The following is a 24,891-nucleotide window of genomic DNA, read 5'->3' as shown; positions in this document are numbered from 1 at the left end:
CCATCTAGGGTTCCCACCCTAGGGGTGCGGCAGCCCTAGATGGGACTTGGAGGGGGCGGCCAAGAGGGGGGGAGAGGGGGCACGCCCTAGGGTGGGCCTTTAGGCCCATCTACGCCTAGGGTTTCCCCTCTCCCCTTCTAGCTGCGCCTTGGGCCTTGGTGGGAGGTGCACCAGCCCACTATGGGGCTGGTCCCTTTCCACACTAGGCCCATGCAAGCCTCTGGGGCTGGTGGCCCCTCCCGGTGGACCCCCGGAACCCTTCCGGTGGTCCCGGTACATTACTGGTGACCCCCGAAACACTTCCGATGGCCAAAACCTCACTTCCTATATATTATAATTTACCTCCGGACCATTCCGGAACTCCTCATGACGTCCGGGATATCATCCGGGACTCCGAACAACATTCGGTAACCACATACAAACTTCCTTTATAACCCTAGCATCATCGAACCTTAAGTGTGTAGACCCTACGGGTTCGGGAGACATGTAGACATGACCGAGACGTTCTCCGGTCAATAAGCAACAGCGGGATCTGGATACCCATGTTGGCTCCCACATGTTCCACGATGATCTCATCGGATGAACCACAATGTCAAGGACTCAATCAATCCCGTATACAATTCCCTTTGTCTAGCGGTATTGTACTTGCCCGGGATTCGATCGTCGGTATCCCGATACCTTGTTCAATCTCGTTACCGGCAAGTCTCTTTACTCATTCTGTAACACATCATCCTGTGATCAACCCCTTGGTCACATTGTGCACATTATGATGATGTCCTACCGAGTGGGCCCAGAGATACCTCTTCGTTTACACGGAGTGACAAATCCCAGTCTCGATTCGTGCCAACCCAACAGACACTTTCGGAGATACCTGTAGTGCACCTTTATAGCCACCCAGTTACGTTGTGACGTTTGGTACACCCAAAGCATTCCTACGGTATCCGGGAGTTGCACAATCTCATGGTCTAAGGAAATGATACTTGACATTAGAAAAGCTTTAGCATACGAACTACAATCTTTCTGCTAGGCTTAGGATTGGGTCTTGTCCATCACATCATTCTCCTAATGATGTGATCCCGTTATCAATGACATCCAATGTCCATGGTCAGGAAACCGTAACCATCTATTAATCAACGAGCTAGTCAATTAGAGGCTTACTAGGGACATGGCGTTGTCTATGTACCCACACATGTATCTGAGTTTCCTATCAATACAATTATAGCATGGATAATAAACGATTATCATGAATGAGGAAATATAATAATAACTAATTTATTATTGCCTCTAGGGCATATTTCCAACATGTTGTACTATCGTAATGAAATGCATGCCTGTTTCATTTGAGTCCTTAACTTTTCCTCTCAACTTCATCACAAGACTGTCATCGTAGTTTATATGAGGCCACACTGTTAAGTGCTTTCTCAGATTATTTCAACTGCTTAGATGCCTTGGCAACTTAAATATAGCGGTTGTACACTCCCTTTCAACTTTCATCTTACCATTTTAATTTCTTTTCGGCTGATGCTGCTTCGAACCATTTAAATATAGTTTGCCATGCTTGGCAATAATTCGTCCATCGTTTACCATGTAAGCTTGTTGCCTGGATCATACGATAACTATCTCTTACTTATGTCCAGCGGAAACCTTTCAGGATGCCGTTCACACTAGGACACAATGTACAACCCCAGAATCTATTTGTGGAAGCAGTGCGCCATCCATGTTACCAGATGGTAGCAGTTCAGAGGCAACACCGTTGGAGAGCAGTCTGACCACAAATAATATAGTGCTTGATGTTCTACTAGAGGCAGAAAGAGATGGTGTGGCTGCTATGAATGAGGTAATCTTTATCTTGAGGCTGGAAATTACGGAATTAGTGGCACGCATTATGCAAGCAACCCAAGAATTGGAGGAAGTAAGAATGTTGCATTTGAAGACGGAGGAGGTCCTGCTGTTTCTGCTATCTAAAGCCCAAGGTAATCCCGGTTCTTCTTTAGATACCAGTTGAAATTGTCATTAGATTATTGTACTTGCATGTTGTGTCATGTCTCTGAATGGATTATGTTGCAAGACCCCCTATGTTGTCCGGAATTCCATGTTGTCCATGTGTTGTAATGATCCGAATTTTTTAGGCGAGGTAATCCTCAGTACTTGTATGATTGACATAAGGTGAACTGTTTTTTGTGTGAGCATATTGTATTGGATGAAATAACTATTTGAATCAGAGTGTATCCAACCTACTGAATTCGAAGATCACAGCATTTCTAAATCATAATCATATATAAAGGTGGAATAAATCTTTGTTGTGGTTTTGAAGAAATAAATAACAAAACATATAATTATTTGTGGATATTCGTAATCGAATATAAACTGGATTTGAATTTAGTTTGCCAGGTCCCAGGGCAAACGTGAATGCTAATTCTCCCAAGTTTTGAACGAAGCGTCTAAACACCCACTATAATTTGTGGGCTGCCCAAAGCAAGTGTTTGCGAGATGAAAATTACTGTCTACCCCTAACACTTGACATCCTTATCGACCGGATTTACACTACTGTCGATAGGGGTAGTCTAGTAACTTCAGTCAGACGTGATAGGACGGCCTCTCAGCCCATTCAGACATGGTGGGTGCCAAACGTGGGCGGCAAAACACATTTGATTCAAGCTCGTCCGAAAGACATGTGTCTATTCCTCCATTTCCCCATTCATACACGGTGGGCGGCAAAACAAACTCTCCTCGTCCGAAATCGATGTAGGCTAATATTTTAAATAGGGGCAGATGTGTAACTTCCATCAGACGTGACACAACCGCCCTACCTGTCAGCCCCGTTCATACACCGTGGGCGCCAACCGTGGGCGGCAAAACACCCTCTCCTCGCCCGAAATAGTTACCGGCAAATATTTGGGAGATGCAAGATTACCGTCCTATCCCCAACCGATGCGATGTCTGAAATTTTAAACGGGGGATAAGTTCGTAACTTTCCCCCATTTCAGATAAGCGCATCCCAAAGTTTGAGATCGCCCCCCTCCCCTCCATTTCCCCATTCATACACCGGCGGCGGCACGACAACCTCCGCACTGCGGCCAGCCTCCTCCGTCTGCCACCCCATCCTCCACCTTGCCGGAGCCGCTACCCCTACCCCGTCGTCCACTGCAAGAGATGGACGTCTCTCATCCACGGCGCTGGACCAGGATCCTTTCATCGCCTCCTCTCACTTCATCGGCGCCGTCGTCCACCTTGTTGTTGTCGCTCCTATGACCGCCTCGTCCATGGCAACAGGATATATCCCCCGACCCGACCGTCTGCCGTCTAAAGTCTTCTTCCCCACTGCCGACAGCCATCGCACCCGCAGCACCCTCAACGTATCAGCATAGGCCTACACGGCGTCGCAAGAGAGGTGGTACTCTTCCATATGTGCTTAAGTTATTGATCTCACCCGGAAAATAGATCATAATTTGTTTACTATACTTTTCTTGTCCGTACCAAATCGTAGTGGCTAGTTGAAAGTAAACATTGGTTGCGAAGTAGCTTTGTCCGGTTTGCACCTTCAGATTCGCCATGGCACGGGCACTATACTCGTAAAGCTTATGGTTTCCCCCCTTTATATTCACTACCATCATCGTAGGTGCTTCGTGTCGTGCTAGCACTGCTCCTCAAGACCTCAACCCAAAGCTTACGTGTTGAAATACGAATCTGATATGATGCTCATATCACTAAAATAGAGAACGTTTAATTGGTCATCTACTGTTCCTATATTCGTTTTGAAAAGCATGTGCGCCACCCACTGGTCCAGCTAGTTCCACTTTCCTGATTTTTCTCTTGATGCTTAGGGTTTTCCCCTTTTATCTACTCTACTATGATCTCCGTAGGTGCTTTCTCTCGTACTAGCATTACTCCACCCTTCAAGCTAAACAACACAACACTCATAATTCGAAAGCTTAGTTGTTCAAATATGATTGTGATATGATACTGATATTAGTTAACCGACACATTTAATTGGTTAGCTAAAGGTCCCACTTGAGTTTCCAAATGCATGTCGCGACATATAGAGAGACAGCATAATTGCATTTCTTTGTCACTTGTTGACCGTACTTTCTTGTCCATACCAAATCTTAGTTGTTATTTCAAAGCAAACATCGGTTGCTAACTACCCTTTCCATGGTTTGCAGCTTCAGATCTGCCATCCCACTGCCACGGTCAACATTGTACTGATCAAGCTTATGTTTTCCCCATTTTATGATGACCACAATCAGCCTACGTGGTTCATGTCGTAATAGCACTGCTCCACCCATCGAGCTAAATAAGCTTAGTTGTACAAATTCATATCTGATATTATTGCTTATATTAGTAAAACTGAGAGATGTTTAATTGGTTAGCTAAATGTTCCTACTTTAGTTTCGAAATGCATGTGAGCCACATATCGAGAGACCGGAAAGAATAGTATTTCTCTGTGCGCTCTAGTTCATCATGGGTGGCCAACCGACATTGTATTGAAACACTTATAATATCTTCAATCTGCTTGTTCTTCTGCTCTTCTTTAAGATGATACTCTTCTCTTGCGGTCGACTGGTCAGGTCGAGTTGTTCTCCCTTAGTATATTTTGAATCTGCAAGGTCAGGTCGACTTGTTCTTCTTTACTATATGTTGAAGCTATCATCTGCGAAGTGTCACCACTTCTGGAGCTCTCATATTTTGAGTAGTAGGCCACATTATATTAATGCACACAACAAATTACAGCATGCATGGCATCTTTTAAAAGAATTGCAGAGATAGCACAAAGGGGTTTACAGGGAGGCAGTATTGGATTAGAATCACTTCTGCATTACAAAGAAAATCTCACTTGTTTTTATGTTTTCATGCATGTCAGATATTGAACATTATCAAAATGAACATGAGAATGGGCACACGATAGGAATATTGCGAAACGACCCACTGGCTAACAAACTTGGCATGGTGGAGGATGGCCTATCTTATTCACCCATCAAGGTGCTTGCTCTAACTTTGCAAAGTTGTATTGGTCGCACATATTTTGCATCTGACCTCTTGCATTTCTTCTACTTTGTTACACCATCTGCTTAGTTTAAGCATCATATATGAGTATATGCCATAACTATCCATTTTCTGTACCTATTCCATGTGTCGTCACACTATGTTTTTCCAGTCAAATGTTGTTCTTTCATGATAGATGTCCAAAAGGAAGAGGGTGAGTGCAGATCCTCAAGGAGTACAAACTAGGTATTTGGAAAAGGTAGTGGTACCTGTTAAATCAGATAGATTAGCAGCCACAGAAAACACAGGCCCAACTGTACCACACTTTACCCCTACTCCAGCGGCCAAACCCCTATTAGAACTGTTGGGAGCCCAGCGTCAGGTACTGTCTATGATATCAATTCAAAATTTGAACTCCTAAATTTCTGCTTGTGCCTTACCTTCTCTATTGTATGAAAACTAATTTCAGATGAATCTCCTTGCTCAAAGGATCATACGATCTCAAAACAATAATGGGCTCTGCATTGCTCTTGTCAGTACCTCTTTACCTTTTGCCTTGTAACGCTATACTTAATTAATTGCTATTTGATTATGTATCATCAGTCTGCACCTGAGCTTCATTATCCTCTGTTTCTTCCAATATTATTTGATCTATATTTACTCTTTGCAAAATGTAGAATAATGGCAACGCTTATAAAGAATTTTCTTTGGGGAATTTATTGAATTATCCTTCCATCAACATGGAGAAGGGCTTTGTCCAGCCCGTGTTAACATGTAATGTAAGTTCATCCTTCTCAAGCCTTCAAACTTTGTTCTAGTATAGATTTGGATAGGCATCATTGCCTCCACTACTGTTTGCTTTGCTGTTTACATCTGATTGGATGTTTGCAACAACTACCAGTTTCAATTTGTAGTTGTAAAAACATGTTCCTTATGCAGAACAGATCCATTTATTTGCTTATATAATTGTGAAACCTGTTACGTGTCTCCTTGTTTCTCTTTCAGAGTCGTATCTCTTACGCCAGGCAAAACTTTAGGGAAGATAGTGAGCTAAACCATCTTGAGGACAGTGAGATGACCCCAAGGTCCTGTCTTGATGAAGACAGTGAGTTGAAGCTACTCACCAGCGAGACAACCTCTGTGCAGTCGCTGCCTCAATCAGTTCGACTTCTTCAGTCTCAACTTGAAGCAGAAAGGCTTGCTTCAGCTCAGCTCTGACTTGAAGTCAAAGATGCAATGAAGATGTCAGAGGGCTGCCATGCGCACCATCATGCCTTAAATCTAGTGTTGATGCATCTATCGTTGACACAACTAAGGTCTACTCAGCTTCTTTGGCTGTTTGGGGGGCCCGACCTGGCCAGGCCTAGTGCCTTCTGAAGTGCTCTCAGTTTTGTATATTCTTTTGTCGGCGCGTTTATTTGCACTGGTGGCGAACTTTGATGCCTAGTGGATGTAATATGTGTGATAGCCGTGATAGCCTAGCGTAAGTTGCTTGCTTATTTATTTCCTTGTTGTCTTGTTTATTTGTTTGCTTGTAGTCATTGCAGTTCTTTTTCCGCGGTTTGCTAGTGGCTGCAATAACCATGGGCTAATATTTACTGTAGTGGCACTGGGCCTCCTATGGGTCGTAGAAACAGTGGGCCTTCTATGAGTCGTAGAAACAGTAGGCCTTCTACGGGCTGTAGAAACAATGGGCCTTCTACGGGCCGTATCATCAATGGGCCTTATACGGGCAGTATGATTGATCGGCCAAACATGGGCCAATAACAGGCCGCATTATGGCTGTAAACGGGCTAGAGTTGGAATCGTCCGTTCATGGGCCGACCATAACGGGCCGTCGTTAATAGGTCGTATTTCATGACGCTATGAAAACGGCCCAATATGTTAACTGACCACAAACGGGCCGACTGTAACCACGGGCTGAATTTGGCCCATAAGCAGAAAATGAACAGTAACAGGCCGTAAGTAAACGAATGCTGGAAATGATCCCAAGAATAAATGGGCTTTGAGTGTTGGGGAACATAGCAGAAATTCAACATTTTCTACGCATCACCAAGATCAATCTATGGAGTAACTAGCAACGAGAGAGAGGGGAGTGCATCTTCATACCCTTGAAGATCGCGATGCGGAAGCGTTGCAAGAACGCGGTTGGTGGAGTCGTTCACTAAGCGATTCAGATCGCGGCCGAATCCGATCTAAGCACCAAACAACGGTGCCTCCGCGTTCAACACACGTACAGCCCGGGGACGTCTCCTCCTTCTTGATCTAGCAATGGGAGAGGAGAAGTTGAGGGAGAGCTCCGGCAGCACGACGGCGTGGTGGTGGAGCTTGCAGTTCTCCAGCAGAGCTTCGCCAAGCACTAGTACGGAGGAGGAGGTGTTGGGGAGGGAGAGGGCTGCGCCAGGGGAAGGGTGAAGCTCCCATGCGCCTCCCCACTATATATAGGGGTGGAGGGGGCTGGTATCTTGCCCTCCAAGTCCATTGGGGCGTTGGCAAAGGTGGGAGGAAAGAAATCCCATCATTTCCTTCCCCACCGATTGTTATCCCCCTTTTTTAGGGATCTTGATCTTATCCCTTCGGGATAGGATCTTATTCCTTCTAAGGGGGGATCTTGGTGCGCCTTGACCAGGGGTGTGGGGCCTTGCCCCCACTACCCACGTTCATGTGGGCCCCCCCATGCAGGTGGGCCCCACTCCGGAACCTTCTAGAACCTTCCCGGTACAATACCAAAAAATCCTGAACATTTTCCGGTGGCCAAAATAGGACTTCCCATATATAAATCTTTACCTCCAGACCATTCCGGTACTCCTTGTGACGTCCGGGATCTCATCCGGGACTGCGAACAACATTCGGTAACTGCACACTAATTCCCATAACAACTCTAGGGTCACTGAACCTTAAGTGTGTAGACCCTACGGGTTCGGGAATCATGCAGACATGACCGAGACAACTCTCTGGACAATAACCAACAGCGGGATCTGGATACCCATGTTGGCTCCCACATGTTCCACGATGATCTCATCGGATGAACCATGATGTCAAGGATGCTACCAATCCCGTATACAATTCCCTTTGTTAATCGGGACGTTACTTGCCCGAGATTCGATCGTCGGTATCCCAATACCTCGTTCAATCTCGTTACCGGCAAGTCACTTTACTCGTTCCGTAATGCATGATCCCATGACTAACTACTTAGTCACATTAAGCTCATTATGATGATGCATTACCGAGTGGGCCTAGAGATACCTCTCCGTCACACGGAGTGACAAATCCTAGTCTCGATTTGTGCCAACCCAACAGACACTTTCGGAGATACCCGTAGTGCACCTTTATAGCCACCCAGTTATGTTGTGATGTTTGGCACACCCAAAGCATTCCTACTGTATCCGGGAGTTGCGCAATCTCATGGTCTAAGGAAATGATACTTGACATTAGAAAAGCTTTTAGCAAACGAACTACACGATCTTGTGCTATGCTTAGGATTAGGTCTTGTCCATCACATCATTCTCCTAATGATGTGATCCCGTTATCAATGACATCCAATGTCCATGGTCAGGAAACCATAACCATCTATTGATCAACGAGCTAGTCAACTAGAGGCTCACTAGGGACATGTTGTGATCTATGTATTCACACATGTATTACGGTTTCCAGTTAATACAATTATAGCATGAACAATAGACAAATATCATGAACAAGGAAATATAATAATAACCATTTTATTATTGCCTCTAGGGAATATTTCCAACAGTCTCCCACTTGCACTAGAGTCAATAATCTAGTTCACATCACTATGTGATTGTAATGAATCCAACACCCATTGGGTTTGATCATATCTCGCTTGTGAGAGAGGTTATTAGTCAACGGGTCTGAATCTTTCAGATCCGTGTGTGCTTTACAAATCTCTATGCCATCTCCTAGATGTAGCTACCATGTGCTATTTGGAACCATTCCAAATAACTGCTCTACTATACGAATGCGGTCTACTACTCAGAGTCATCCAGATTAGTGTCAAAGTTTGCATCGGCGTAACCCTTTACGATGAACTCTTTTACCACCTCCATAATCGAGAAAATTCCTTAGTCCACTAGCTACTAAGGATAACCTTGACCGCTGTCCTGTGATCCATTCCTGGATCACACTTGTACCCCTTGACTGACTCATGGCAAGGCACACTTTAGGTGCGGTACACAGCATAGCATACTGTAGAGCCTACGTCTAAAGCATAGGGGACGACCTTCGTCCTTTCTCTCTTTTCTGCCGTGGTCAGATCTTGAGTCTTACTCAATACTCACACCTTATAACACACCCAAGAACTCCTTCTTTGTCGATCTATTTTGAACTCCTTCAAAATCTTGTCACGGTGTGTATTCATTTGAAAGTACTATTAAGCGATTTTGATCTATCCTTATATATCTTGATGCTCAATGTTCAAGTAGCTTAATCCAGGTTTTCCATTGAAAACCACTTTTCAAATAACCCTATATGCTTTCCAGAAATTCTACATCATTTCCGATCAACAATATGTCAACAACATATACTCATCAGAAATTCTATAGTGCTCCCACTCACTTCTTTGGAAATACAAGTTTCTCATAAACTTTGTATAAACCCAAAATCTTTGATCATCTCATCAAAGCGTATATTCCAACTCCGAGATGCTTACTACAGTCCTTAGAAGGATTGCTGGAGCTTTGCATACTTGTTAGCATCTTTCAGGATTGTCAAAACCTTCTGGTGTATCACATACAACCTTTCCTCAAGAAAATTGTCGAGGAAACAATGTTTTTTGACATCCTATCTGCAAGATTTCTTAAATAATGCAGTAACTGCTAATATAATTCCAACAGATTCTTAGCATCGCTACAAATTAGAAAGTCTCATCGCAGTCAACTCCTTGAACTTGTCGGAAAACATCTTAACGACAAGTCGAGCTTTCTTAATGGTCATACTTACCATCATTGTCCGTCTTCCTTTTAAAATCCATCTGTACCCAACAGCCTTACGACCATCAAGTAGTTCTTCCAAAGTCTATACTTTGTTTTCATACATGGATCCTCTCTCGGATTTTATGGCCTCTAGCCATTTGTCGGAATCCGGGCCCACCATCGCTTCTCCATAGCTCGTAGGTTCATTGTTGTCTAGCAACATGACCTCCAAGACAGGATTACGTACCACTTTGGAGTAGTACGTATCTTTGTCGACCTACGAGTTTTGGTAGTGACTTGATCCAAAGTTTCATGATCAATATCGTCAGCTTCCACTTCAATTGGTGTAGGCGCCATAGGAACAACTTCTTGTGCCCTGCTTCACACTAGTTGAAGTGATGGTTCAATAACCTCATCAAGTCTCCACCATCCTCCCACTCAATTCTTTCAAGAGAAACTTTTCCTCGAGAAAGGACCTGATTCTAGAAACAATCCCTTTTGCTTCCGGATCTGAGATAGGAGGTATACCCAACTGTTTTTGGGTGTCCTATGAAGATGCATTTATCCCTTTGGGTTCGAGCTTATCAGCCTGAAACTTTTTCACATAAGCGTCGCAACCCCAAACTTTTAAGAAATGACAACTTAGGTTTCTCCAAACCATAGTTCATACGGTGTCATCTCAACGGAATTGCATGGTACCCTATTTAAAGTGAATGCGGCTGTCTCTAATGCCTAACCTATAAACGATATTGGTAATTTGATAAGAGACATCATGGTATGCACTATACCCAATAGGGTGCAGCTATGATGTTCGGACACACCATCACACTATGGTGTTCCAGGTGGTATTAATTGTGAAACAATTTCCACAATGTCTTAATTGTGTGCCAAACTTGTAACTCAGATATTCATCTCTATGATCATATCATAGACATTTTTATCCTCTTGTCACGACGATCTTCAACTTCACTCTGAAATTACTTGACCCTTTCAATAATTCAGCTTTGTGTTTCATCAAGTCAATATACTCAGAATCTACTCAAATCATCTGTGAAGTAAGAACATAACGCTATCCACTGCGTGCCTCAGCACTCATTAGACTGCACACATCAAAATGTATTACTTCCAACAAGTTGCTTTCTTGTTCCATCTCACTGAAACCGAGGCTTTTCAGTCATCTTGCCCATGTGGTATGATTTGCATGTCTCAAGTGATTCAAAATCAAGTGAGTCCAAACGATCCATCTGCATGGAGTTTCTTCATGCGTATACACCAATAGACATGGTTCGCATGTCTCAATCTTTTCAAAAACGAGTGAGTCCAAAGATCCATCAACATGGAGCTTCTTCATGCATTTTATACCAATATGACTCAAATGGCAGTGCCACAAGTATGTGGTACTATCATCACTATCTTATATCTTTTTGGCATGAACATGTGTATCACTACGATCGAGATTCAATAAACCATTCATTTTAGGTGCAAGACCATTGAATGTATTATTCAAATAAATAGAGCAACTATTATTCTCCTTAAATGAATGATCGTATTGCGATAGACATAATCCAATCATGTCTATGCTCAACGCAAACACCAAATAACAATTATTTAGGTTTAACACCAATCTCGATGGTAGAGGGAGTATGCGATGCTTGATCACATCAAGCTTGGAAACACTTCCAACACATATCGTCATCTCACCTTTAGCTAGTCTCTGTTTATTCCGCAACTTTTATTTCGAGTTACCAACACTTAGCAACTGAACCGGTATCTAATACCCTGGTGCTACTAGGAGTACTAGTAAAGTACACATTAATATAATGTATATCCAATATACTTCTATCGACCTTGCCAGCCTTCTCATCTACCAAGTATCTAGGGTAGTCCTGCTTCAGTGACCGTTCCCCTCATTACAGAAGCACTTAGTCTCGGGTTTGGTTTCAACCTTGGGTTTCTTCACTAGAGCAGCAACTGATTTGCCATTTCATGAAGTATCCCTTCTTGCCCTTGCCCTTCTTGAAACTAGTGGTTTCACTAACCATCAACAATTGATGCTCCTTCTTGATTTCTAGTTTCGTGGTGTCAAACATCGCAAATATTTCAAGGATCATCATATGTATCCCTGACATGTTATAGTTCATCACGAAGCTCTATCAGCTTGGTGGCAATGACTTTGGAGAAACATCACTATCTCATCTGGAAGATTAACTCCCACTTGATTCAAGTGATTGTTGTACTCAGACAATCTGAGCACAAGCTCAATGATTGAGATTTTCTCCCTTAGTTTGCAGGCTAAGAAACTCGTCGGAGGTCTTATACCTCTTGACGTGGGCACGAGCCTGAAATCCCAATTTCAGCCCTCGAAACATCTCATATGTTCCGCGGCATTTCAAAATCGTCTTCGGTGCCTCGATTCTAAACCGTTTAACATTACTGAACTATCACGTAGTTATCAAAATGTGTATGTCAGATGTTTGCAACATCCACAGACGACGTTCGAGGTTCAGCACACCGAGTGGTGCATTAAGGACATAAGCCTTCTACGCAACAATGAGGAAAATCCTTAGTTTACGGACCCAGTCCGCATAATTGCTACTATTAACTTTCAACTAAATTTTCTCTAGGAACATATCTAAAATAGTAGAGCTAAAGCGCGAGCTACGACATAATTTGCAAAAACCTTTTGACTATGTTCAGGATAATTAAGTTCATCTTATGAACTCCCACTCAGATAGACATCCCTCTAGTCATCTAAGTGATACATGATCCGAGTCAACTAGGCCGTGTCTGATCATCACGTGAGACGGACTAGTCATCATCGATGAACATCTTTATGTTGATCGTATCCACTATACGACTCATGTTCGACCTTTCGGTCTCTTGTGTTCCGAGGCCATGTCTGTACATGCTAGGCTCGTCAAGTCAACCTAAGTGTTTTGCGTGTGTAAATCTGGCTTACACCCGTTGTATGTGAACGTTAGAATCTATCACACCCGATCATCACGTGGTGCTTCGAAACAACGAACTTTCGCAATGGTGCACAGTTAGGGGGAACACTTTCTTCAAATTATTATGAGGTATCATCTTATTTACTACCGTCGTCTAAGCAAATAAGATGCATAAACATGATAAACATCACATGCAATCAAATAGTAAAATGATATGGCCAATATCATTTTGCTCCTTTTCATCTCCATCTTCGGGGTTCCACGATCATCATCGTCACCGGCATGACACCATGATATCCATCATCATGATCTCCATCATCGTGTCTCCATGAAGTTGTCTCGCCAACTATTACTTCTACTACTATGGCTAACGGTTTAGCAATAAAGTAAAGTAATTACATGGCGTTATTCAATGACACGCAGGTCATACAATAAATAAAGACAACTCCTATGGCTCCTACCGGTTGTCATACTCATCGACATGCAAGTCGTGATTCCTATTACAAGAATATGATCAATCTCATACATCACATATATTTCATTCATCACATCCTTCTTGGCCATATCACATCACATGGCATATGCTGCAAAAACAAGTTAGACGTCCTCTAATTGTTGTTGCAAGTCTTTTACGTGGCTGCTATAGGTTTCTAGCAAGAACGTTTCTTACCTACGCCAAAACCACAACGTGATATGCCAATTGCTATTTACCCTTCATAAGGAGACTTTTCATTGAATCCAATCCGACTAAAGTGGGAGAGACTGGCACCCGCTAGCCACCTTATGCAACAAGTGCATGTCAGTCGGTGGAACCTGTCTCACGTAAGTGTACGAAGGTCGGTCCGGGCCGCTTCATCCCACAATACCGTCAAAACAAGATAGGACTAGTAACAGTAAGCATATTGAACAAAATCAACGCCCACAACTACTTGTGTTCTACTCGTGCATAGAATCTACGCAATAGACCTAGCTCATGATGCCACTGTTGGGGAACGTAGCAGAGATTCAAAATTTTCTACGCATCACCAAGATCAATATATGGAGTAACTAGCAACGAGAGAGAGGGGAGTGCATCTTCATACCCTTGAAGATCGCGATGCGGAAGCATTGCAAGAACGCGGTCGGTGGAGTCGTTCACTAAGCGATTCAGATCGCGACCGAATCCGATCTAAGCACCGAACAATGGTGCCTCCGCGTTCAACACACGTACAGCCCGGGGACGTCTCCTCCTTCTTGATCCAGCAAGGGGAGAGGAGAAGCTCCGGCAGCACGACGGCGTGGTGGTGGAGCTTGCAGTTCTCCGGCAGAGCTTCGCCAAGCACTAGTACGGAGGTGGAGGTGTTGGGGAGGGAGAGGGCTGCGCCAGGGGAAGGGTGAAGCTCCCATGCGCCTCCCCACTATATATAGGGGTGGAGGGGGCTGGTTTCTTTCCCTCCAAGTCCATTGGGGCATTGGAAAAGGTGGGAGGAAAGAAATCCCATCATTTCCTTCCCCAGCGATTGTTATCCCCTTTTTTAGGGATCTTGATCTTATCCCTTCGGGATATGATCTTATTCCTTCTAAGGGGGGATCTTGGTGCGCCTTGACCAGGGGTGTGGGGCCTTGCCCCCACTACCCGCGTTCATGTGGGTCCCCTCATGCAGGTGGGCTCCTCTCCGGAACCTTCTAGAACCTTCCCGGTACAATACCGAAAAATCCTGAACATTTTTTGGTGCCAAAATAGGACTTCCCATATATAAATCTTTACCTCCGGACCATTCCGGAACTCCTCGTGACGTCCGGGGTCTCATCCAGGACTCCGAAAAACATTCGGTAACTGCACACTAATTCCCATAACAACTCTAGCGTCACCGAACCTTAAGTGTGTAGACCCTACGGGTTCGGGAATCATGCAGACATGACCGAGACAACTCTCTGGCCAATAACCAACAGCGGGATCTGGATACCCATGTTGGCTCCCACATGTTCCATGATGATCTCATCTTATGAACCATGATGTCAAGGATTCAAGCAATCCCGTATACAGTTCCCTTTGTCAATCGGTACGTTACTTGCCCGAGATTCGATCGTCGGTATCCCAATACCTCGTTCAATCTCGTTACCGGCAAGTCACTTTACTCATTTCGTAATGCATGATCCCATGACTAACTACTTAGTCACATTGAGCTCATTATGATGATGCATTACCGAGTGGGCCCAGTGATACCTCTCCGTCACACGGAGTGACAAATCCCAGTCTTGATTCGTGCCAACCCAACAGACACTTTCGGAGATACCCGTAGTGCACCTTTATAGCCACCCAGTTACGTTGTGATGATTGACACACCCACAGCATTCCTACGGTATCCGGGAGTTGCACAATCTCATGGTCTAAGGAAATGATACTTGACATTAGAAAAGCTTTTAGCAAACGAACTACACGATCTAGTGCTATGCTTAGGATTGGGTCTTGTCCATCACATCATTCTCCTAATAATGTCATCCCGTTATCAATGACATCCAATGTCCATGGTAAGGAAACCATAACCATCTATTGATCAACGAGCTAGTCAACTAGAGGCTCACTAGGGACATGTTGTGTCTATGTATTCACACATGTATTACGGTTTCCAGTTAATACAATTATAGCATGAACAATAGACAATTATCATGAACAAGGAAATATAATAATAACCATTTTATTATTGCCTCTAGGGCATATTTCCAACACTGAGAAGGCCGAAAGATAACATGGGCTGGAAACGGCCCAACGAAATAACGGGCCCTTAACGGGTATAAAGCGATACACTGTTTATTACGGGTCAGTTTCACCACGGGCCGTTAATAGGCCAAGAGTTACATAGGGCCTCATATGGCCCGAAAGACGTCATGGGCCATACATGGGCCAGAAGTTAAAACGGGCTGGAATCATATTGGGTGGCCCAGATGACGCTAATGGGCCTAATTCGGGTAGGGCGTAACGGGCTGTAAATGGGCTATATGCGAACAGGCCGTTAACAGGCTTTACATGGGCCGGCCCGCCACCTTTTAACCAAGTCAAACGGGTTGGCCTTTTCACATGAATGGGCCTCTGTTGGGCCGTGCCACGTGTTGACGTATCATAGGCGCCTTCTATCCAATGAGTGGATGACATCTGTCCCAACGGTGAGCCGACACGTGTTTCCTCCAGCCAATGATGATTTTACACGTGGAAAATCCCCATTGGTCGGGGCTGTTAACGGGTTATCGGATCCAAAACCCGAGCCGATAGCTTAACGGTATTCCGTTATGGTGGATGCCACGTGTCGGTCACCCTTGACGAAAGCACTTCTATGACACGTGATTTATCGTCATGGAAGTGGACACTTCCGTGATGATAATTTTGGTAATGTCATGGAACACTTCTACGACAGCACAGGTATGACTATCTTGATTCTGTCATAAATTTGTCATGGATGTACATGCATGACAGAAAACGCGACCTACTGTGACAAACACGTATCATCACAAAAGTGTATTTTTTTGTAGTGCATTCCACATCAAAATTTCTGTTTTTATCATTTACCTACTCGAGGACGAGCAGGAATTAAGCTTGGGCTGTTGATACGTCTCCAACATATCTATAATTTTTGATTGTTCCATGCTGTTATATTATCATTCTTGGATGTTTTACAATCATTTTATAGTCATTTTATATCATTTTTTGGTACTAACCTATTGACATAGTGCCCAGTGCCAGTTGCTGTTTTCTGCATGTTTTTTACATCGCAGGAAATCAATATCAAATGGAGTCCAAATGCAACAGAACTCCTAGACGATTTTTTGGGCCAGAAGACATCCAGTGGGCCAAGGAAGCACCTGGGGGGGTTGCTTGAGGGGAGTAGCACCCACCAGGGCACGCCAGGAGGCCCAGGCGCGCCCTGGTGGGCTGTGCCCACCTCGGGTGCCCTCTGAACCGCCTCTTTCCTCTATGGATACCCAATTATTCCAGAAACACTAGGGGAGTCGACGAAAGTCAATTCCAGCCACCTCAGAGTCCAGAACCACCAGATCCAATCTAGACACCATCACAGAGGGGTTTGCTATGTCTTGAGCTTGCGTTAGTTTTCCTTGAAGAGGAGAGGGTGATGCAGCAATAGTAGCGTAAGTATTTCCCTCAGTTTTTGAGAACCAAGGTATCAATCTAGTAGGAGGTTCCTCAAAAGTCCCACGCACCTACACAAACAAATAAAGAACTCGCAACCAACGCAATAAAGGGGTTGTCAATCCCTTCACGGCCACTTGCGAAAGTGAGATCTGATAGAGATAGTATTATAAGATAAATATATTTTTGGTATTTTATAATATAGATGCAAAAAGTAAAGATGCAAATAAAAGTAGATTGAAAGCTTATATGATAAAAGATAGACCCGGGGGCCATAGGTTTCACTAGTGGCTTCTCTCAAGATAGCATAAGTATTACGGTGGGTGAACAAATTAATGCCGAGCAATTGATAGAAAAGCGAATAATTATGAGATTATCTAGGCATGATCATGTATATAGGCATCACGTCTGCGACAAGTAGACCGACTCCTGCCTGCATCTATTACTATTACTCCACACATCGACCTCTATCCAGCATGCATCTAGAGTATTAAGTTCATAAGAACAGAGTGACGCATTAAGAAAGATGACATGATGTAGAGGGATAAACTCATGCAATATGATATAAACCCCATCTTTTTATCCTCGATGGCAACAATACAATATGTGCCTTGCAACCCTTTCTGTCACTGGGTAAGGACACCACAAGATTGAACCCAAAGCTAAGCACTTCTCCCATGGCAAGAAAGATCAATCTAGTAGGACAAACCAAACTGATAATTCGAAGAGACTTGCAAAGACAACTCAATCATACATAAAAGAATCCAGAGAAGATTCAAATATTTCTCATAGATAAACTGATCATAAACCCACAATTCATCGGATCTCGACAAACACACCGCAAAAAGAGTTTACATCGAATAGATCTCGACAAGAGAGGGGGAGAACATGGTATTGAGATCCAAAAAGAGAGAAAAAGCCATCTAGCTAATAACTATGGACCCGAAGGTCTGTGGTAAACTACTCACAACTCATCAGAGGGGCTATGGTGTTGATGTAGAAGCCCTCCACGGTCAATTCCCCCTCCAGCGGAGCGCCGGTGAAGGCTCCAAGATGGGATCTCGCGGATACAAAAGGTTACGGTGGTGGAAATTGTTTTTCGTTGGCTCTCTGGATGTTTTTGGGGTACGTAGGTATATATAGGAGGAAGAAGTACGTCGGTGGCTGCTCGTGGGGCCAAGGAGACAGGGGGCGCGCCCAGGAGGGGTGGGCGCGCCCTCCTATCTCCTGGCCGCCTCATTTGCTTCTTGACTTGCACTCCAAGTTCTCCGGATCACGTTCGTTCCAAAAATGACGCTCCCGAAGGTTTCATTCCGTTTGGACTCCGTTTGATATTCCTTTTCTTCGAAGTACTGAAATAGGCAAAAAAACAGCAATACGGGCAGGGCCTCCGGTTAGTAGGTTAGTCCCAAAAATGATATAAATATGTAAAATAAAGCCCATAAACATCCAAAAGGGGTAATATAATAGCATGGAACAATCAAAAATTATAGATATGTTGGAGACGTATCAGGGTTCATCACTTCCATTGGTGCCTCTCCTATGATGCGTGAGTAGTTCTTTGTAGACCTACGGGTCCATAGTTAGTGGCTAGATGGCTTCCTCTCTCTCTCTCTCTCTCTCTCTCTTGATTATCAATACAATGGTCTCTTGGAGATCCATATGATGTAAGTCTTTTTGCGGTGTGTTTGTTGGGATCCGATGAACTTTGAGTTTATGATCAGATCTATGTTTTTATCCATGAAAGTTATTTGAGTCTTGTTTGATCTCTTATATGAATGATTTCTTATAGCATCGTATTTCTTCTCCGATATTTGGGTTTTGTTTGGCCAACTTGATCTATTTATCTTGCAACGAGAAGAGATGCTTTGTAGTGGGTTCGATCTTACGGTGCTTGATCCCAGTGACAGAAGGGGAACCGACACGTATGTATCGTTGCTACTAAGGATAATAAGATGAGATATATATCTCTGCAATAGATAAACGGATCTCGTCTACATCATGTCATCGTTCTTATTGCATTACTCCGTTTTTCCATGAACTTAATACACTAGATGCATGCTGGATAGCGGTCGATGTGTGGAGTAATAGTAGTAGATGCAGGCAGGAGTCGGTCTACTAATCTTGGACGTGATGCCTATATAACAATCATTGCCTGGATATCTTCATGATTATTTGAAGTTCTATCAATTGCCCAATAGTAATTGTTTTCCCACCGTTTGCTATTTTTTCTCGAGAGAAGCCACTAGTGCAACCTCGGCCCCCTGTTCTCTTTTCATCATATTTGCCTTTGCGATCTATTTTCCCTTGCATTTTTTTTCAGATCTGTTAAACCAAAAATACAAAAATACCTTGCTGCAATTTATTTGTTCCGCGATCTATTTATCATATCTACCACTTTTACCTCACGTTTTTTTGCCTATCTTGAGGCGCCGTACCCGGAAGGGATTGACAACCCGTTTAACACGTCGGGTTGCGAGTATTTGTTATTTGTGTGCAGGTGTTGTTTACGTGGTGTGAGGAGTTCTCCTACTGGTTTGATAACCTTGGTCTCATCACTGAGGGAAATACCTACCGTTGCTATACTACATCATCCCTTCCTCTTTGGGGAAATACCGACATAGCTCTAGCAGACATCAGGGATGTATTACGGAATGAGTAAAGAGACTTCCGGTAACGAGATTGAACTAGGTATGAAGATACCGACGATCGAATCTTGGGCAAGTAACATACCGATGGACAAAGGGGATTACGTATGTTGTCATAACAGTTCGGCTGATAAAGATCTTCATAGAATATGTAGGAGCCAATATGGGCATCCAGGTTCTACTGTTGGTTATTGACCGGAGAGGTGTCTCGGTCATGTCTACATAGTTCTCAAACCACGCTTAACATTCGATGACGATATAGTATTATATGAGTTATGTGATTTGGTGACCGGATGTTGTTTGGAGTCCCGGATGAGATCACGGACATGACGAGGACTCTCGAAATGGTTGAGAGGTAAAGATTGATATATAGGACAATGGTATTCGGACACCGGAAGTGTTTTGGGGGGTACCGGGTACTTATTGGGTCACCGGAAGCGGTTCCGGGCACCCCCGGCAAAAGATATGGGCCTTATGGGCCAAGAGGGGAAACACACCAGCCATAAGGGGATGGTGCGCCCCCCATATGGGCTGGCCTAGGAGAAGGAAAGGGGGGAAGGGAAAGGAAAGTGTGGATTAGTGATACGTCTCTAATGTATCTATAATTTATGAAGTATTCATGCGGTTATATTATCATTCTTGGATGTTTTACAATCATTTTATAGCAACTTTATATCATTTTTTGGGACTAACCTATTGACCCAATGCCCAATTCCAGTTGCTATTTTTGCTTGTTTTTTACATCGCAAGAAATCAATATCAAACGGAGTCCAAACACCGTGAAACTTTTTGTGGATTTTTTATGGACCAAAAGACTCCCAATGGGCCAAAGCAGCACTAGGGGGTGCCCCAAGGAGGCACAACCCGCCAGGGCACGCCTGGGGCCCAGGCACGCCCAGGTGGGTTGTGCCCACCTCGGTGGCCTCCCGCACCCCCTCTTCGCCCTATAAATTCTCAAATATTCCAAAATCCCTCGGGGTTAACCTAGATCTGAAGTTTCGCTGCCGCAAACCTCTGTATCCACGAAAACCAATCTAGACCCTGTTCTGGCACTCCGCCGGAGAGAGAAATCATCGCCGGTGGCCATCTTCATCATCCCGGCAGCCACCACAGTGAGAAGGGAGTAGTCCACCCTTGGGGCTGAGGGTTTGTACCAGTAGCTATGTGTTTAATCTCTCTCTCTCTTTCTCTCTCTCGTGCTCTTGAGATGTCACAATCTTGATGTATCGCGGGCTTTGTTAATATAGTCGGATCATATGGTGTTTTCCCCTCTCTATCTTGTGATGAATTGAGTTTTCCCTTTGAGATTTCGTTTTATCGGATTGAATACTTTTATGGATTTGAGAACACTTGATGTGTCTTGCTATGAATACCCATGGTGACAATGGGGTATCGTATTGATTCACTTGATATGTGTTTTGGCACTCAACTCGCGGATTCCCGAGGTGACATTGGGGTAATCTATGCATAGGGGTTGATGCACGTTCGCGTCTTTGTTTCTCCGGTAGAAATCTTGGGCCAATCTTTGAGGTTCTTTGTGTTGGATTGAGTATTACGAATCTGAATTTGTTTTGGTGTTATGATTAGTACAAACTTTTGATATATCAAACGGAAAGGATAACTTGATGTTATTTTAGTATGAACTCTTGATAGATCGATCGGAAAGAATAACTTTGAGGTGGTTTCGTACCCTACAAACAATTCCTTCTTATGTTCTTCGCTAGATAGGAACTTTGGAGTAATTCTTCATTGCACGTTGAGGGATGGTTATGTGATCCAATTATATTAGCATTGTTGAGAGATTGCACTAGCGAAAGTACGGACCCTAGGCCTCATTTTCAAGCATTGCAATACCGTTTTTGTGCCCATTTACTATTTGCTACCTTGCAGTTTTTATTTATTCAGATTATAAAAATATATTTCTACCATCAATATTACACTTTTATCACCATCTCTTCGCCGAACTAGTTCACCTATACAATTTTCCATTGTATTGGGTGTGTTGGGGACACAAGAGATTTCTTGTATTTGGTTGCAGGGTTGTTTGAGAGACACCATCTTCATCCTACGCCTCCCACGGATTGATAAACCTTAGGTCATCCACTTGGAGTCCCAACACGAGCCTACAAGAATAAAGTTGCGTAGTAGACATCAATTAGGATTCCCACTTCCTTTCCTCTCCCCCCTCTTTCCTCTCCCCTCGGTTATATATGGTAGGGGGTTCCTTGGGAGGGACTCCAAGTAGGATTCTCCTACTTGGGCTCCTCCTATGGCTGCTCCTCCCTCCCTCCCACCTATATATATGTGCGAGGGGGCGCCTAGCACACACCAGATCAATTGTTAGCCGTGTGCGGCGCCCCCTCCACCGTTTACACCCTTGGTCATATTTTCGTAGTGCTTAGGCGAAGCCCTGCGGAGATCACTTCACCATAACCGTCACCACGTCGTCGTGCTGACAGAACTCATCTACTACCTCGACGTCTTGCTGAATCAATAATGCGAGGGATGTCACCGCGCTGAACCTGTGCAGAACGTAGAGGTGCCATGCGTTCGGTACTTGATCGGTTGACATGAGAAGAAGTTCGACTACATCAACCGCATTGTGAAACGCTTCCGGTTACGGTCTACGAGGGTACGTATACACACTCCCCCCTCGTTGCTATGCATCTCCATTGATAGATCATTGCGTGTGCATAGATTTTTTTTGTTTTCCATGCAACGATTCCCAACAATTCTGCCTATGCAGGAACACGCCCGGATCCATGGGTAATCTCCAAAATTCGGCCAAATTCAACAGTGGGATGGCTGGGGGATGATGGTAAGGGGTAGATCCACTTGTCAAACACAAAATTCATGGACCAAATCAACAAATCTCACAAGATCCAACAAATTGCAAGAAAATGTTTAGGACTATTTTTGTGGGGATTTTCGAATTGGGTCAAAAATCAACAAAATTATGCTAGAATATGGGGGGTAGGGACTCCAAGATGTGAGCAAGCATGGCTTACAATACCAAGATGTTGTAGGTGGAACCCTAAGTGGAGATCTTTTCACACTTGGAGGGGGAAAAGGGATGAACACAAAAACATAAAGAGGAAATTCACTCAAACAAAACACAATCACACATCTACTAGAATAGCATAGTTGAGATCCAAAAGAATAAAAGAACAATCCAATGAAACAAGCAGAAAGGTAAGGTTCTTCCCACCCCTAAGGAGGTGAGGTCTTGATGATAGTCTTCTCCAAGAGGAGGTCTTGATATCCACTTGGGATCTTCCCCCTAGGAGGTCTTGATCTCCAAGAGGAGTGGTAGAAGGAGCAAAGCTCTACCAATGTCTCACATATACTTTGCTAACCCTAACAAATACTTAAACATGGAATATTTAGCTAGAGGGAGCTAGGGGACGACTTGGGAGGCAAGACAGGAAACCCTCGACCGAAACCTGGGAGGCCCGTGCACACGGGGTAAGTTAGGCCCGTGCGCACGGGGTGCTACAGCGTCGAGGACCCGTGCGCAAGCACATCTCGTTTACAGAAGGTTTCTGGGAGGCCCGTGGGCACGGAGTCTGGGAGGCCCGTGTGCACGGGGTCGCATGGGACCTATTGTCTTCGTCTTGATGGGCCCCTTCTCCTTCCTTGAGGTCTTGGGGTCCTTATCTTATGCCCATGCGATGTTCCTTAGCTGTTAGGTAGCATTCGTCTTCGTACCTAATGACACATAACATGTTTTGGTGAGGTAGCATCCAAGTTTCATTCATATCCATATCGATCTCAAGTAGGAGTGAGTTCACCTCGGTTTCGATGGCGCGTGCTCGAGCTCTTGTCATAGGTCCAAGGGGTGCTTGATGAGTTGTAGTAGAGTCCATGGGATGATGGAAGGATGCTCCGCATCACTAGGGTTGAATGATTCTCTTATTGGTTTGATAAACCTTGTTTCCCACTGAGGGAAATACTTATCAGCTACTATATTGCCTTCCTTTTCGGGGAAAATCCTAACGCAACTCATAAGTAGCACACGCCCATCACACAACCAGCCTCATAAGCGTGCCACACGTTTCTCATGGGCCCCTTCCTTTACCTTATCTTGCACACCGCAAATGTGAGCCACTTGTTTTCTTCATCTTTTCTTCTCCCCCCTTTCTCCAACGGATTCAGCACACCACAATCACGTTGGCCGTCGGCACCTTCCTGCCGGGCCGCCACGAATCAAGGCCTCCGCCTCAGCTCGGCCTCAACCACCCTCCTTCACGCTCGATGGCAGTCACGCCGCCCCAGCTGGCCCCACGCCAGCGACCTACATGCTCCAGGCCGGCCACCAACAATGTTTGCATCCTTCTTTGGGCCTCCACGTCCCGGCCTCCAGCACCACCGTCACGTCCATCAAGAGGTCAGAGACGAGTTTCTGTAACAACGATACTGTTACAAATTAAGGCGGGGAACGACAAAGGGGATTTAGTTTTCTGCAACAAGCCTCTTGTTGCATAGGGCCGAGCGCAACACTATGTTTGTTGCAAAGGGGCAACAATGAAGTTTCTACAACAAAGTTCTTGTTTCTCACATGCCTTGTTTTAAAGAAAAAATGGTTCGGCGGGAGCACAACAAGTCTCGTGTTGCAAAGTGCCGAGCGCAACATGAGCCTTGCTGCAAAGGCTGGTGCACACTCACGCGAAGAAGGATGGCTGCCGAGCTCGCCATCCAACGGCTACGAAGGCGGCAGATTTTTTCTAAACATGACCCAGCTGATGCGTAGCACACCCAAAACTAACGTGTGAAGTAAACAAAAACAAATGAAGTTTTGAAGCTCCAAAAAAATTCAGGAATGTATTCATGAACTGCACTCCTTTTAGATTAGAAGTGAGCATTTTGATATTTATTTCCCTTTTCTGGACCTGACTTGATTTTGGCCGCGCACCATAAAACCCAGCAATCGCAATTCTTTCCGGACGCTTACCGTTACCTAAAACCCAGAACCCGCAACTCGGCAGCCATGCCGCCGCCGCCTAAGAATCGCAGCCACGCTCCCGCGAAGGCCGGGCAGAGCCGGCCGCCGCCACGCCAGCCGGGGCGGTGGATGGCGAGCCGCGACGCTGGGGAGCGAGCGGCCTTCTTCGCGCGGCGCGAGGCGGCCACGGTGCTCCGGCGCGTGCTACGCGGGGACGCCTCCAAGCGCTCCGGGGGATCCATCAAGTCCCTCGTCTTCTCACCCTCCGTACGCAACAAGCGCGCCACCTTCGCCCTCGTCTGTCAGACCCTCAAGTGTA

At 44.7% G+C, this 24,891-nt stretch overlaps 1 protein-coding gene across 1 annotated transcript in view; it reads left to right on the top strand.

Annotated features, from left to right (window-relative positions):
* Positions 1-24,593: 24,593 nt before the first annotated feature.
* The window catches only part of LOC119325792 (28S rRNA (cytosine-C(5))-methyltransferase-like), a 6,131-nt gene continuing 5,833 nt past the window's right edge, over positions 24,594-24,891 (top strand). Inside the window, exon 1 of the mRNA XM_037599520.1 lies at positions 24,594-24,888. Coding sequence (XP_037455417.1) covers positions 24,618-24,888 — 271 coding nt within the window. The 5' untranslated portion in view covers positions 24,594-24,617. The remainder of the gene's footprint in view (positions 24,889-24,891) is intronic.

This window comes from Triticum dicoccoides, chromosome 6B, assembly GCF_002162155.2.
Source record: "Triticum dicoccoides isolate Atlit2015 ecotype Zavitan chromosome 6B, WEW_v2.0, whole genome shotgun sequence".
Taxonomy (NCBI): domain Eukaryota; kingdom Viridiplantae; phylum Streptophyta; class Magnoliopsida; order Poales; family Poaceae; genus Triticum; species Triticum dicoccoides.
The sequence above is the reverse complement of the archived record's forward strand: the minus strand, read 5'-3'. Positions and strand labels throughout refer to the sequence as shown.